The sequence below is a fragment of the Oscarella lobularis genome, chromosome 16 (genome assembly GCF_947507565.1).
Source record: "Oscarella lobularis chromosome 16, ooOscLobu1.1, whole genome shotgun sequence".
In the NCBI taxonomy this organism is placed as follows: domain Eukaryota; kingdom Metazoa; phylum Porifera; class Homoscleromorpha; order Homosclerophorida; family Oscarellidae; genus Oscarella; species Oscarella lobularis.
Genome location: NC_089190.1, coordinates 265,430 through 280,720, shown reverse-complemented (window position 1 = coordinate 280,720; position 15,291 = coordinate 265,430). Strand labels below are relative to the sequence as shown.

The following is a 15,291-nucleotide window of genomic DNA, read 5'->3' as shown; positions in this document are numbered from 1 at the left end:
GCTATATCAGGGTCAAAAATAGTGAACATGTATTGATGAATGATGAATAGGTTTATTGATGAATGATGAATAGGTTTATTGATGAATGACGAATAATCATTGATGAATGATGAATAATCATTGATGAATGATGAATAATCATTGATGAATGATGAATAATCATTGATGAATGATGAATAATCATTGATGAATGATGAATAATCATTGATGAATGATGAATAATCATTGATGAATGATGAATAATCATTGATGAATGATGAATAATCATTGATGAATGATGAATAGGTTTATTGATGAATGATGAATAGGTTTATTGATGAATGATGAATAATCATTGATGAATGATGAATAGGTTTATTGATGAATGATGAATAGGTTTATTGATGAATGATGAATAATCATTGATGAATGATGAATAGGTTTATTGATGAATGATGAATAATCATTGATGAATGATGAATAATCATTGATGAATGATGAATAATCATTGATGAATGATGAATAATCATTGATGAATGATGAATAATCATTGATGAATGATGAATAATCATTGATGAATGATGAATAATCATTGATGAATGATGAATAATCATTGATGAATGATGAATAATCATTGATGAATGATGAATAATCATTGATGAATGATGAATAGGTTTATTGATGAATGATGAATAGGTTTATTGATGAATGATGAATAATCATTGATGAATGATGAATAGGTTTATTGATGAATGATGAATAATCATTGATGAATGATGAATAGGTTTATTGATGAATGATGAATAATCATTGATGAATGATGAATAGGTTTATTGATGAATGATGAATAATCATTGATGAATGATGAATAATCATTGATGAATGATGAATAATCATTGATGAATGATGAATAATCATTGATGAATGATGAATAATCATTGATGAATGATGAATAATCATTGATGAATGATGAATAATCATTGATGAATGATGAATAGGTTTATTGATGAATGATGAATAGGTTTATTGATGAACGATGAATGAGTTATTTATCGTTTGTCATTACTTTGTGACGTGAAGGTTGACGTCATTTTAGGCGTTGGCTATAACTTAATTTGGCATTCTGACGTAAAATTAGGCGGTGGCCAATTCCATACATGGTGTGCTGATCACGTGTTACCTTTTTCAACCAATGGTACAGAGTGATGCGTAAGCGGACGTCCCGTACGAAATCTTCGCTAGCTTTCTCTATTTACACGTCGTGGTATCTGTTTGTAAGGTTGGTTCATGAATCACTATGCAGGCCTCTGCCTTATTTTCTAATGGGGAACAGAGTAATGAGTTCGAAGAAGAAGCAGAAGCGCGACGACTGTCTGGAAGCCATGGAAGCAATGGAAGCATCGTTTGTCGAGATGAAGCGTCGACTATCCCGCTTGGGAGAAGAAGAAGGCGACGGCACTGGCGGGGAGAGCAGCGAGCACGCGGAAACTGTGGAGCCGAGCACAGAAGCCATGACACATACGGGCGCTTCGAGTGACCATCTGCCCTTTTCTCCCTCACCGTCAGCATTCCAGGAGCATCGCAGACTGTTTCAACCTGCATCACGAAAAGGAAAACAGCTTAAGAAGCCTGCCGGAAGAGGACGCGGCCGAAAGGGGAAGTCGATGGTTTCGGCTGCCGCTCCAGGGAAGAAGGTATGGGGTCATCGATTCGTCTGTCTCCGAAGCAAACACGCATATCGTGCTCCTCGCGGAGAGGAGAGGGACATCCTCAAAAACCTCGGCTTGGGCGACAAGCGCGTCTCAATCCCTAGAGACGCAACCGAAGCAGAATTAAGTGCTGCCTTGTTAGCAGCTTTCCCTTTGCTCTGTGATGCCGGAGGTTTTACGCTTATGGTCACCGACTCACAGAATCGCAGCAACAGCCGCATCGTTCCTCTTCGCCAACCGTACCACGTAGCAAACATTCGAGAGCAGATTGACTATCACATCATTTACGTTAGACCTCTCCAAAGGTCAATCGGCACACGGGTGGATATGCGTCGCAGCGACAATTCGGACGATGAAGCTGTTCAAGCTTGCAAGTCTTGCGGCGTTACAATGACAATGGCATCTTTGAAGGACCATCTTGTGAATTGTGGAAAAGAGGAAGAGTAATCGGCAATGTCGTTTGCATTTTTGATGTATTGATAAACGTCTTTTAGAGCACAAGTAGATCTGACAATGGATTCAGAAGCTGATTTGGAGATTGGCGTTCCTGGCTCGAGCCATCTTATTGAACAGAGTCGACGCTTCGAGAACGTTACTCAGGCAAGATCAAACGACGCGTCTTTGCATGACTCTGAAAGAAAATAACGTAACATTTCATTCTTTCAGACACGGCAGTTAGTTGCAGAGCAAGATGAAGCTTACGCTCGTTCTCTTGAGAAGGACGAAGAAAAGGTGCTTGACATTTTCCTAAAATTGGCAATGATATTTGATACGTGTTGCAGGACCGGAAGAAAGCGCAGGATCTGTCTGATTTCGAGTACAGTTTGCGTTACCTGCCTTATTAAACTGATATTGTTTGTATAGGGAAAGATGGCAGGAAATGAAGCGCAACGAAGAGGTGCCACATGTAGCTGTTGCACTTGATTATCTATGCTTCTCTTTTTCTGCCGTAGCTGCGAAGAGTGCAAAAGGCAACTCTTCTTTCGTTTGATATTGACGAGCCTGATGAAACCGACTACGGCACGGTTGCCGTGAAAGTTCGTCTACCAACTGGACGTGAAATAAAAAGAAGTTTTGACGGATACAATCACAGCCTCCAGGCATGTGTTCTTCTTTTCCTCTTTTTGCTCATCCTCTACCAATTAGGAAGTTCTTCTATGGATTGGAGGTTCCGACTCCATCGACAGCGTGGAAAAAGTTGTCCTGTTCAACAAAATGAATAGAGGAGAGCCAAAAGCAATTAGCAAACAGGACTACCTCAAGTGTCTTCTCGACTGTTTTGGAGGATGCACATCTATCAATTTGCTTGCAAATCAGGTTTGTTTTTCCTACGAAGTATCTCCTTCGTTCATTACTTATTCACAGAGTAGCGCCGAAAACATTGTCGAAGAGGACAGTTTGATTCCGATTGACTCAGCAAGGTTTGCTTAGATAATCGTAGTAGTGTCTTGGCGACGCTGAAAACTGGCATTGCACCAGGTCTTCTGCCAAATTTTCCGCTATGAAAGAAGTCGTGGTTCATCTCAAGACTTTTGTTCTGCCCTCTGGAGAAGACAATGAAAATACACTCGAGTTTCATGTACGAGACGATTTCCTGCTGATGGACAGCCTGGTCTTTGCTACAAAAAACCGTTTCAAGCCAAACAGGCCATTGAAGGTTTTACATAAATTTGATTATTATCCTAATGCATCTTATTGACTCTTAGGTGACATTTGTTGGAGAAGGGGCTATCGACTGTGGAGGCTGCGTGCGTGAGTTTTGGAGGAGATTTGTGGTTGAAGTGAGAAAGACGTACTTTTTTGGATTCAACTGGCGCCTGACACCAAAGAAAAATAGCTCATTTTTGATGGCAAGTGTCCCACGACTGAGTTACAAGTTATTCATGACTGTGCTTTAGGGAAAGCATTATTTTCAGATTGGAAAACTGATCGCTACTAGCATGGCCCAAGACGGTTCCGGGTTTGACTTCATGTCCCCTACTGTCTTTCAATACATTGTGAAACCAGACGTGACAGCTATTGACCCAGCGCATGAAGACGTTCCGGACATGGAAGTGGTGCAATGGATCGAAAGCGTAAGCAAATCACATTTACTTTATTTACGTTTACAAATATGAGTTGTTAGATTGAAAGTAAAATGTCCGATAGCGACTTGCAAGCGATGTTCACCGACGCAGAAAGTGACATTGTTCGAGCGATGTCGGAGTCTGGTTTTGTCGGCGACCTTGCGGCAGTCACCTTGAAAAGGCGTCCACTTCTTTTGCGGTCCTTACGTTTGCACTCCTGTCTGCTGTCTGTGAAAGCTGAGATTGATCAACTCATGGACGGTCTTAGCGAGGTTTTTGGCGTTCTTTCGCTGATCAGGCAATCGCCGAGTGCCTTTAAAAGATATTTCTGTTTTGACGATTCCGAACGTCTCACTGCTGGTATGTTGAGATCCTCGGTAATAAGCATTAACTCAAAAATGATGTCTAGAAAATGTTTTGAAGCTGTTCACCTCAACGAAGTACAGCAGCAAGGAGGACGAACTCGAGTTGTGGAGAAAGGAGACTGCTATCTACGTTATGTTCGACAATTTTCTGGAAAAATGCGAAGGTTACGTTTGACAATCTACAATAATTTACTGCAGCTGTGACATTGCCCTCTTTAGGTGATGCATTTGAACAGAACAGGCGCGTAACCAGGGGGGGGCCTGGGGGGGCACGTGCCCCCCCGAAATTTTGCCAAAGCTAGGTAAAATTTGACGGAGTATTCACCGAAGATGCGCACTATTTCGTCGATTTGCATAACGATAGCGTTTACTGTTCGACTCTGGCAGAATGCGAACTGCTTGCTACTTCTCATGCTCGTTGAACCGAACTCATGATTCAGCTAGCGCACTTTACCAACCCGGTTACGTACATACAATGAAGCGAAAGCATTCTCTGTCGAAGTCTGATACCGTTAAAAGAGGCGTTTTCTGAGTTGGTGCGGCTCTGGGAAATTGTTTTGACGATGGGAGTTTCGACCGCGTCATGCGAAAGAGCCTTCTCCTGCCTTAAGAGGCTGAAAACGTACCTCAGGGCGTCAATGACACAGGATCGCCTCAATGATATGGCTGTACTAGCTATTGAAAGCGATCTGGCCAAAAACTTAGACATAGATAAAGCTGTGAAAACGTTTATAGAAGTCGATTTTAGTAGAAAATTGAAATTTATGTAGACGTTTAAATTTTTAGCGAAACTTCTGTATAAGCGCCAGACATAGAAAAACATTATTCAGTAACGAAAAATTAAGATTGACCACGCCCACATTCAAAAAATTTTTCGCGCCTTCGGCGCGAAAAAATTGTGCCCCCCCGACCTCTGAAACCTGGTTACGCCGCTGAACAGAAAGGCTTGAGTCTGGAGCACGTCCTCGCGTTCTTCTCGGGATGCAGCAAGATCCCTCCTGGAGGCTTCGATAGGCGGTGCGAATTGACGTTCGACCATGGCGCCGCTTTTCCCGTCAGCGCTATATGTTTTCTTCGTCTTTGCCTGCCTACCAAATTTTGGAACAACGAAGAAGCATTTGAAGAGTCTCTTGTTCACGCCTTTTTGAACATCTCTGTTCTCGGGCGAGTGTGACTCAAACCCTTGCGTAGTTGACCTAACCCTAACTCTTTTAATTAAGATCAGAGAAAAGAAGTTTTATTTGATTTCAAAAGTGCAGTAGAAGCGTGTTGCTTTATATGTTAATTGACCAATAAATGCTGTTGAACGAAACATCTTCATGTCGTGTTTACGTTAGTTTAGTCTACCCAAAATTGCTTTTGCTCTTACGTACACTGAAGAGCCGTAGCCATCGCGGTCTTCAGCAAGAGGATCAAGCGAATCTCTGAGAATGTCAAGTTGCCTTTCGTCGTCACCTGTTACAGTTTGTGGAACAGATATTCTGTCGTAGGAGCTACTATCCCATTGTCCGTCAGGAAGCTCTAAAGATGGCTCTAATCCAAACGCCTGAAACTCTTCATCGGTCAAGCCGTAGAGTTCGTCTGTCACAGTTGACCCTGACGTAGCTCTCATCTGCATGCCGTGAATCCAAAGTTGTGTCGGGCTTCTGTTTCCTTCTGTTGATAAAGGATGTGAATTCCACTGCATCCTAAACTGCTCCAGATGAGAGTTGATTCGAGGAAGGAATACATAATGAAGGCATAGGAGGTCTGTTTCCGATGTCATGTCGAGAAGGCGTATATCCTCAAGGTGTTTGAACAGCTGATGATACAGAAAAGTGACCTTTATTGATCTCGTTAAAACGTTTGATAAAAAATATGTAACTATTAATTACCTGATAATAAACATCTCGCCAAAGACGTTCTATTCTTTGATTATGAACAGACCTTCCTGTGATGACGCTGCCACGGCTGGGACCTCTGAGAGGATGGGATAACATGTAGAGAGAAACAAGCGTGTTTTCTCCTCCCTTGTCGCAACGAATTCTAGAAGGCAACCCTTGTCGAGCGCATCCAACATTGAAGAGGCTAAGAACAGTATCAGCTCTGTTATTTGTTGAGCAGGCCATATAAGGTATAAGGCGGCTATATCCGTCGACAGCTCCATGAATGACAAATCGCCATCTAAATCACCACTCACTGAAAAATGGATGCACTGGTACATACAATTTCTACCTTATTAATTTGTGGTTCCCATCAATATGCCACAAGGAATTGGGTCCGGGCACCGAATAAACTCTTCTTTCAACCGTCATCATCCAACGTCTCATTGTAGCGGCGGGATCATTCAGAAAACACAGTTGTCGTACTCTGTGAATTGGAACAACTATTCTCTGCAACTTCAGGATAGCATTCACCATTCGATAGCCACTGTTGGGATTGGAGTGCTGGATGTCTTGGATAGCAGAGGAAAGAGTTGGATCGTCGATAACGGTGTAACGGTCTCTCACAGAAACACCAAACTCTCTCATTCGACGCTTGACGGTAGACACGGAAATTTTCAACATTTCAGCCACTTGTGGAATGTGAAACTCGTTCTCAATGAAATATTCAAGCTGCTCTTTCGTTACAGTGAGGCGGGGCCTGCCTCTCGCACCTGTCGTCTCGCCTTGCAAATTTGCGTCGTCTTCACCCATACCCTCCCGCATTCGATCAGCGACAAGAACAATTGTACGGCGTATACACTGTAGAGTGTTTTCGATATTAGGAACGATGGTCGCCAGAGACGAAACCCATCTAAAAACGGACTGCAGACGTGATATGACGTTGTCTCCGAATTCGCGAGAGAATCGGTCATCTTCGTATCGCTGTACGTCGCGAAGAATGACATCGACGCGGCGCTGAAGAAGCCTCCGTATGTCCTCTAAGTCGGTCGCCATGTGTCATTAATATAAAAAGATAAAAATTCCCCTCTTCATCGCTGAAGAATAACTCATTCATCATTCATCAATAAACCTATTCGTCATTCATCAATAAACCTATTCATCATTCATCAATAAACCTATTCATCATTCATCAATAAACCTATTCATCATTCATCAATGATTATTCATCATTCATCAATAAACCTATTCATCATTCATCAATAAACCTATTCATCATTCATCAATGATTATTCATCATTCATCAATAAACCTATTCATCATTCATCAATGATTATTCATCATTCATCAATGATTATTCATCATTCATCAATGATTATTCATCATTCATCAATGATTATTCATCATTCATCAATGATTATTCATCATTCATCAATGATTATTCATCATTCATCAATGATTATTCATCATTCATCAATGATTATTCATCATTCATCAATGATTATTCATCATTCATCAATGATTATTCATCATTCATCAATGATTATTCGTCATTCATCAATAAACCTATTCATCATTCATCAATAAACCTATTCATCATTCATCAATACATGTTCACTATTTTTGACCCTGATATAGCGCCATACGATTGCTTACCTGGGAGCGGATACAGTGTATGTATGCGTCTGATCGATCTTTCGTGGTGTCTTATCCGGGATCTGTCTGTTGCAAACCGAAACGTGAGTTTCGTGAAATAGACGCTTCTGAGTCGCTCATTTGCTACGCATAGGTTGGTCCTAATCTCTTAGTCTTACTCCTATACATTGCTCGCTGTTTCAGCCGATCATTGCCGTATACTGCGATTCTTCGTTTCCGCGCGGGGCAAGTGCCACGGAAAAGAGCCCAGGCGAGTCTTCTATTGGTAAAGAGCTACGCTTCGATCATCTTTAAGCTGGCAGGAAGTTGGGGGACACTTTTGGGTGAATATTATATAGGCGAAAGACGTCTACACTGAACTAATATTATAAGTTTTGTCCGTAGGCATTACTTTAACTGAAAAAGTCAAGGAATTAAAGCATTTCGTAGATAAAATCCCATACTGAGCGGTTTCATGTAAAAGTTTATATTTAGATGGAAAGCATGATCAAGTCACAGCAAAAGTATAAGCACGATCAGGTAAGATTTAGAACGCATTATGTTATTTCTAAGCCAGTGACAGTTTCAGCTTTCTCTCTCAATTTTTTTCGTTAAGCCTTTTCCACTCGAGATGCATGTTTTTCCGTGGTATTGCAAACTTGTGATGCTCGTTTCATGGTAAGCTGTCTATGTAGGCGTGTTCGCGTTTATAACAGAAGGTCAAGATCACGCGTATTTCTCAAGTTCGTTGACCAGGTCTTCACGTTCTATTGCCCTAAGAGCTTCAATTACCTGATCTTTAGTAGCTTTTTCACCCGTGCTTCTCGTCCACAGTGTCATGGCTTTGTAAGCTTGCTCGAACGTTTCATTCAGATTGTCGTGCGCGATCGCTTCGACCTTTGCTTCGGAAAGGCCCAATTGCCTTACCAGGAATTTCCAGTCTGTGCTAAGCTGACGTGCGAAATTCGCTCGTAATTTATCCGATTGAGGAAACGTTTCTTTTAGAGGAGAGTCGGTAACTGATTGTTGAAAATTCATTCGAATTATTTCTTCCTTTAGGCCTTTTTCGTCTGCTTTCTTCATTTGGCCGTCGGGTTGTTAGACTAGAATTCTCTCATCGATTACGCCTCGTTCTCTAGCAATCTGAAGGAGTTTCTAAATTTTGCAGACAAGATCACGTAAAGAAAAAATAATTTTATTCTGTGTGTACCTGAAAGGGAGGTTTGCGATTGAAAAAGTTGCTATTTCCAATGATGATGAGCGCCGCTTTTTGTCTAGAAATAGCGACGACCAGGCGATTTTTTTCCTTCAGAAAGCCAAAGGTTTGGCTTGTGTTTGAGCGAACAAGAGACAATATTATAATATTGTTTTTATCACCCTAGTCAACATTTAGATCAAAAACGAAAGGACATGTCAAAGCTCACTGGTATTCGTCTACGGCGGCAACTCTGACGCCTGTTGCTCTATCAAACAGATGCTTGTTTCCGCCGCAGTCACTTTTACAGTTTCGCAATTTGTCGTACAAGGCTTCCACCTGCATAAGGCAATCAATAATGTTGTCTGAATTGACAAGTCGTCTGTCATAAGGCCGATTCACACTGGCGGTGTGACGTAACGCGTAACGTAACTTCCATATATATGGTCATGCAGCGAGAGTGAAGGAAAGAGGGTCATGAGAAGATTTCTTACGTTACGTTGCGTCGCTAGTGTGAATGGGCCTTTACCGGTAGAATGCTAAAACGGTCATGTTGTCTTCTTTTCTCCGCAGGACAACAAGAACAGTATTAACTGCTTCTCTCTTTCGGCTTCTAATGTGTTGCTAAAGCTTCCGCCTCTTCGATTATCGTATTGTGAATGGTATGACCAGAAGAAAAGGTTCTCTGGGAGAAACTGACAAAGCTGAATATGTTCAACCGGATTTTTTTACTTTACGTAAGTATATGTTCTTATTTTAAACCTATTTTCTTACTTCGGGTGAGCTTTTGAGACCTGGATAAAATGGCTTTAGGAGCGGTAGAAACTCTTCCCTCATTCTTCTCTGTTCTTGCAGAGTGACGTGAGGAGGATAGCCGTTGGTGAAAAGTCGTTCGAATGCGGACGTGTTGAAGTTAAAACGATTCGGCCAGTTGGTGACACGACACCTAGAAAATAAAGTCTAGTTATACCACAGGTAGGTCTGCAAATTGATTGTGATTCTGTTTAGAGGCAATCCGAAGTTCCTTGGGTGTTATGATCAGGGGAGAGGTGTTCCACGGCTGGACGTCAGTGTTGTCTTCACTGTCGATTTCCTGATGATTCGTGATCGTTTCCAGAGTGTTCAAAAGAAACTTGTTCGACTCATTGCAACGTCCGCTATCATATAGAGATTGAGAAACGATTTTTGATGAGTTGGAAAATTGGTCTGGATTTTTGAGGTAGCGGCGTTACGAAATTTGTTGCGAATTCTTTCATTTCATCTGCGGTAAAATTTTCTCTATCAGATTCGTTTGCGCAGCAAGGCAGTAGAGTTTCATGAAGGAACGCTGGCTTAGCAAAAGATAGACTCTACCGCTGATCTGAGTAAAGTCGTCGCTTCCGATCTTACTGGCTAAACGAACGACTCTCCACAGTCGGTAGGTTGGCACTCGACCTTTGTTTCGTAGAGTATGTACCTCCATATAGGAAAGCATTTCTTATACTCAAAAGAGAAGAAATGGGATTTTCATCAGCCAATGCGGAAAGGTCTTTCAAATAGTCGTCGATTTCCTTATTTGTGATATTTTCATATTTTGATTCTTTCACGTTGTAGGCGGTTGTCCCACGAAGGCGAAACTCGACTTAGTCACCGCAGTTAAGCGATAGAGCTCTGAGAGATTTGTCAGGAACTGAAAATGTATCCTCATTCAATGAGAACCGTAAGCTGCCCAGCTCTCTTGGGTCTCCCGGCTGATAAATGAAACCTTCGGTTTCAGTTTTCGCCAATTAAGACAACGCCTCTTTCGACCGCGGAATCGTATTTCATTTCTTTAACTAGACCGTCGTGCGAATGTGCCAATCTCTCCTCTTCATCTCCAGGAACGTAGGGGGAAACCGGGTCAAATTGAAACAGGGGCCCTGAAAACGTTTGCAGAAGCACTTCGCTTTTTTCTCGCTCGTCTAGCAATGTATGAGTCGATTTCGATAGACCGGCGAGAAACGTATCGACTCTCAGTTTCCAGAGGCTATCGACGCCACTTCGGAGTCGGGATTTGTTGTTTCCGTAATTTTCTTGGATTTGGGAGGTAAGTTGCGCATACGGGTCGCAAAGAACGTCGTCTATCTTCGCCAAGGTTTTTATTTGTTTGATTGGATTGGGAGATTTCTCTATTAGTGCCCTGATGAATGTGAAGTCGCTGCAAAGGAATTCCTTGACGCGTCAATGATCGCTCTAGTGTGCGACGAACGAATTAAGCCGAGGGGTCATTCTCAACTGGTTCTATCTGGACAGTTCTCATCCGAAAAAGTTGAACGCAGTCAAATCCAGAGATAACGTTTGTTGCATCAGAGACTTAGTAATCCTTGCAGCTGAAATAGAGTTTCCTTCAGGTATTCGCTTCGTTGAAAAATGCTTACCTGCTATTCTCTATTTAGTCCCTTTTCCTGCCGATGACAAGCCGGTGTCCGATGGGTTACTGAAGGCTTGCGCCGGAACACAACTGAAAGAGATCTATTTTTATTTTGACATCTAAAAAGAGGATTGTTTTGAGCTTTGCCAACTGGCGTTGCTGCTCGTCGATTTGAAGCCCTGAGTTTGTGGAGGAAGCGAGAAGATGCACCGAAAGTAAGCCGACTTCTGGGGTTGAATAAAAGAATGGGCGTGACGTCGCTCGACGTGTTATTGAAGATGAATTCAACGACTCTGTAAGTAGACTCTGTTCTTTATGTTTTACATAGCGTGGACGACTTTAGACAGAATATCGTATTACTGTGTAAACTTTTTGTATTTTTATGAGGTTCTTTCTTTATTGTTACTGGTTTGGAGGCGTGGTCAAGCGCTGGAAGTTTCCCCTGGCTTGAAGGCGTGCTCCAGAGGGGAACTGTACGTGGCGGTGTGGGTATGAGTCTGATGTGACATATAGCTATTTGGACATCGACCTACATTACCTCTATAAGAAGTCTCTTCACGTGACAGAAATCATGGAACTTTTTCGAATTTTTCCTCTTGGACAAAATTCATGGATGCGTAACGACGGCTTAAGGTTGGATCAGACAACTCTATCGTGCTTGATTCTCCTGATGCAAGCAGATGCGCGCGAACAAGGAACCAGGGATACGGGATGTCGTAAACCCGTATAACAACAAGCAAAAACGGACCGATTTGACCTATTAAAGCTGCCTGTAACTCGACAACGGGTTTTCTAGCTGTCTAAGAAAGCTATCGCGAGGATCGATGAGTTAGATGTTCAGTCAACGCACTCGGAGCACGGAGTTTCGAGGTAAGACAATCAGAGACGCCGCTTAGAACGATCTACTTCCCTAAATGGCCCACCACCGCACATACGCATACACGCACACGCAGAAACAATCACAGGCTAAGTCGCAGAGACGCTAGACGTCGTTTATGAACACCTAAGGCAAATGCATGCGCTGGATCGAGATACAGATAACTTTATTTAGGGTAGCGATCTCCCAGAGCATTACACCAAACGACCAACTAAAAAAAATCAACCGCGTGAAAGTGCGTATTGACATTATTCACTGATCACTTTAAGACGCGCGCTGCGATGCAGATAGACGCAGAGTACGCGATCCTACCCTCGTCTGCTGTCGTTTTTCTTTCTATCTCCGCTGTGGGCGACCGCTAGTCATTGAGGCTAGTACAGCAGACTAAGAAGGGCATTTCGGCTGCCTCAGGCAATTAAGTTCTCCGAAGTTGCAACTTTCTGGATAAACGATGGAAAATCTCGCGGCCGCCGAACGTACGATCATTTCAAATCTACGCGTTCTGTGTTGTGTCCTGGGGGTGTACGTATGTGGTCAGCAGTTTCTCGACTAGGCTAAGGAAGGAAACGGCAAGAAACTCCTCGCGATCTGCTAGCTAATAAATTACATCAATTGTTTTTTTCTAACAATAGATTGTTAACGTATAGATACGTTCATGCGTCCGTCCGGAGCTTAATTTCAATGGCAACTGACGCAGTCCACTTAATACTCATCTCTCAAATGAAGAGTTGAGATCACTCCTCGCCTACAACTGATCAACATTCTAATTATAATGAATAGACAATTTGATAACGTAAGAAGATTAGGCTAGATCTCACGTTGAAGTTTCAGTCTCAAAATATCAGTTTAAAGCATGTCGCTTTGCTCACCAAGAAAATGTCCCAAAGTGTGTTCTTGAAGTCGGTAAGGTCTCTTTGTAGTGATATTCGCCACAGGGAAATGTCTCTAGTGCATATAAATGGACTCCTGTATTCTTTAGTGCATATCAACTGTAACATGTGTTGTTTAGTGAATCTTGTGAGGCTCCAGGGGTTTCTGCACTTCAACTGGACCGCCAGCTCTCCTTCGCAAACGAAAGTAAATTATTTCTGTTGTTTTCTTCCGCTGTTGAACATCAATTCCGGGCTTATTTTAGGTAAGGTGGGAGATCTGTCGAATTGTTGTTACGTCTTGAAGTCTTTTTTTGCGTCAGTCAAGAGGGGATCTCAAAGAAAATTGAAACGACGTATTTTTAATTAAGCAACAGTTGTGTTATAGATAGGTAGCTGTACTGGGAGTATAAATAGGTGGCAGTACTGTACAGTAGATGTTGCGGTAGACTCAGGCGAGGGGAAAAATTTATTAATAATAAAACCCGGAAGTAAACCGGAAACTCTCAAAAAATTTTGCACATCGGTTATCCTTGTTTCGCTGTCCACCTGCACGGACCGCGACGGTCCGTACAGGCTTCGTTTGGGTGGGGGTCATCCTCCCTACTCCCCCGTCGGAGTTAGAGCCTGTTTAGTCTCCCGGCTCGGACGCCTGAGACCGACAGCCCTCGGGTGTGAGTTCTGCCGGCCTGGTTCCAGGGGGACCGCTATTGTAACCCACCGCGTCTTCCTAAGTGGGGTGGCAGTTTTGCACTCATGCCACTGGAGTAGGGGATTGAATCCCCTGCGTTCAAGCCACGTTTAGCCTCTTGGCTCGAGAGTTGAGCCGGTTTAATTTAGTCACCTCGGGGCCCAGAGGTGAATGTGGCTACAACACAAAGAAAGAATTTTCAGATAAAATGCAACAAACCGAAACAGAAACGAGAAATGATTTGAGTTCTCCTGGCACAAAGTTAGTGAAGGGAAACAGTGTGCAAACATTCCACGAAAGCGGTTGGCGAATTTCGTCTACCAAATAAAAGAGCGAAAAGTTGAATCAATGATTCTACTTGAGTAGCCAAGGCGTCGTAGACCGGTGCTCTACTAAAAGAGAATTCCAGCTAAGAATCTTTTACGGATACACTAGATGTCAGAAAGGTATCTAAAACTTTGGTTGTACGGCGTTACCCAGCATCCATGCTTCGGTTCCTGTGACGGTCAAAGGCGTCGATTTCATCAACGTCTTCTTTCTCTCGCCAAGACGACACATTGGAGAAATAAAACGCTATCCCTTGCGATGGCCGAGGAAGAAAGTAACATCGTTTCTGATCGAATTGGGTCTCGTGAGCATCAACTGAATTCAAGGCCTAGGGTAATTCATCTGAATGAATCGTGTTTTTTAAAAGTGAGGCGGCTCTTTACTTGTAAAAGCTCTTCCACCATTCTGTATCTCTTTTATTATTTTGCATTGTCCAATTCATAGCTGACGCTGGGATATATTCATTCAGCTATTTGAACATCATATATGTATACTATTTTCAAAACGATTTCTTCCCGTCTTTTTTCCGTTCGTTAGTTCTCTGCGTTCACGTGATTGCTTCAATTAGAATCATGGAAAACGCTACAATGCAAAACTACCAAAATAATACTGCTATTGATACACGGTATCTACTTTTGAGGATGAGAGGAGGGATTAGCCGACATGTCTTCCACGAGTCACGTCGTCTTCTTTCGCAAAACGGGACGTCGCCAGAACGTTCGTCGACGAAAGGAGAGTTCTTCATGCAGACGAAGCAGAGACAGAAGAACGCGAAAGCGCTGCGATATCGTCGCCGGGCGAAAGCGAAATCGAGCTGGAAACGATCCAATGATGCAAAAAAAACGGAGACGAAAGGCGCCCTAAAGGCAAATAGGACTTTTCGTGGTCGTAGCAGATGCAAGGCGTCTAGTAGGCGACGAAACGAGGCTTCTAGCGTCTTTCAAGCAGCATTCCTTTCTTGCAGATGACGATTCGAGCGGAGAAAGGTATGAAAGTAATTCCCGTATGCTTCCGAAAATCTATGAAGAGGACAGATTAACTAACTAACTAATTAACTAACTAACTAACTAACTAATGCAGAAATAAGAATTGCTCTCTTATATGAACACCAATACCATTATACGCAATGTAAACCTATAACAAAAAAACCCAACTGAAAACCGAAAGTCACACTCAAACTCAATCTAAAGAGATAAAGCAAACTCCGCCACCACGCCTCTTGATATTCATCTTTATCCAACAATCATTGCGTAACACATCGTTGAAATACTTTTGTAGTGGGATGATCTTCTCCCAAAAAGGCTTTGCACGAACGAACAGCCTAAAT

General features: G+C 42.5%; 2 protein-coding genes and 3 long non-coding RNA genes across 34 annotated transcripts; 3 read left to right on the top strand and 2 right to left on the bottom strand.

The window, feature by feature from the left end:
• Positions 1-1,206: 1,206 nt before the first annotated feature.
• LOC136196461 (uncharacterized) lies at positions 1,207-5,425 on the top strand. Its single transcript, XM_065986014.1, has 16 exons — positions 1,207-1,258; positions 1,313-2,131; positions 2,183-2,288; positions 2,355-2,420; positions 2,471-2,505; positions 2,553-2,586; positions 2,642-2,788; positions 2,835-3,005; positions 3,054-3,109; positions 3,168-3,345; positions 3,395-3,538; positions 3,587-3,763; positions 3,814-4,114; positions 4,164-4,283; positions 4,339-4,357; positions 5,062-5,425. The coding sequence occupies exons 2-16, from the start codon at positions 1,317-1,319 to the stop codon at positions 5,291-5,293; spliced, it is 2,601 nt and encodes an 866-aa protein (XP_065842086.1). The 5' UTR covers positions 1,207-1,258; positions 1,313-1,316; the 3' UTR covers positions 5,294-5,425.
• Positions 5,426-5,452: 27 nt separating this feature from the next.
• On the bottom strand, positions 5,453-7,037 carry LOC136196882 (uncharacterized). The gene is made up of 3 exons (XM_065986544.1): positions 6,334-7,037; positions 5,994-6,282; positions 5,453-5,941 (listed from the first exon to the last, which is right to left on the bottom strand). Exons 1-3 carry the CDS (start codon positions 7,035-7,037, stop codon positions 5,453-5,455), a joined length of 1,482 nt encoding a protein of 493 aa, XP_065842616.1.
• Positions 7,038-7,698: 661 nt separating this feature from the next.
• On the top strand, positions 7,699-11,631 carry LOC136196545 (uncharacterized). Of its 25 annotated transcripts, none has more exons than XR_010672263.1 (19): positions 7,699-7,770; positions 7,821-7,960; positions 8,022-8,062; positions 8,112-8,156; positions 8,206-8,372; positions 8,420-8,938; positions 8,999-9,159; positions 9,385-9,548; positions 9,667-9,769; positions 9,820-9,877; positions 9,929-10,030; positions 10,097-10,228; positions 10,278-10,337; positions 10,405-10,510; positions 10,568-10,608; positions 10,671-10,759; positions 10,814-10,876; positions 10,966-11,180; positions 11,226-11,631. It is a non-coding gene; the product is annotated as an uncharacterized lncRNA (long non-coding RNA). The 25 variants fall into 25 exon arrangements; XR_010672260.1 differs by having other exon boundaries at positions 8,999-9,042; positions 9,110-9,159; positions 9,385-9,397; ... (1 more) ...; positions 10,568-10,876; positions 11,226-11,629; XR_010672262.1 differs by having other exon boundaries at positions 9,385-9,397; positions 9,442-9,491; positions 9,669-9,769; positions 10,568-10,876; positions 11,226-11,630.
• A 310-nt stretch (positions 11,632-11,941) lies between these two features.
• LOC136196471 (uncharacterized) lies at positions 11,942-13,448 on the top strand. 6 transcript variants are annotated; one of them, XR_010672211.1, is made up of 5 exons: positions 11,942-12,646; positions 12,710-12,870; positions 12,923-12,980; positions 13,087-13,154; positions 13,213-13,448. It is a non-coding gene; the product is annotated as an uncharacterized lncRNA (long non-coding RNA). The 6 variants fall into 6 exon arrangements; XR_010672210.1 differs by having other exon boundaries at positions 11,942-12,070; positions 12,252-12,646; positions 12,710-13,154; XR_010672208.1 differs by having other exon boundaries at positions 11,942-12,312; positions 12,365-12,646; positions 12,710-13,154.
• Positions 13,449-13,926: 478 nt separating this feature from the next.
• Positions 13,927-14,688, bottom strand: LOC136196669 (uncharacterized). Its single transcript, XR_010672296.1, has 4 exons — positions 14,598-14,688; positions 14,348-14,546; positions 14,114-14,292; positions 13,927-14,054 (listed from the first exon to the last, which is right to left on the bottom strand). It is a non-coding gene; the product is annotated as an uncharacterized lncRNA (long non-coding RNA).
• Positions 14,689-15,291: the final 603 nt, after the last annotated feature.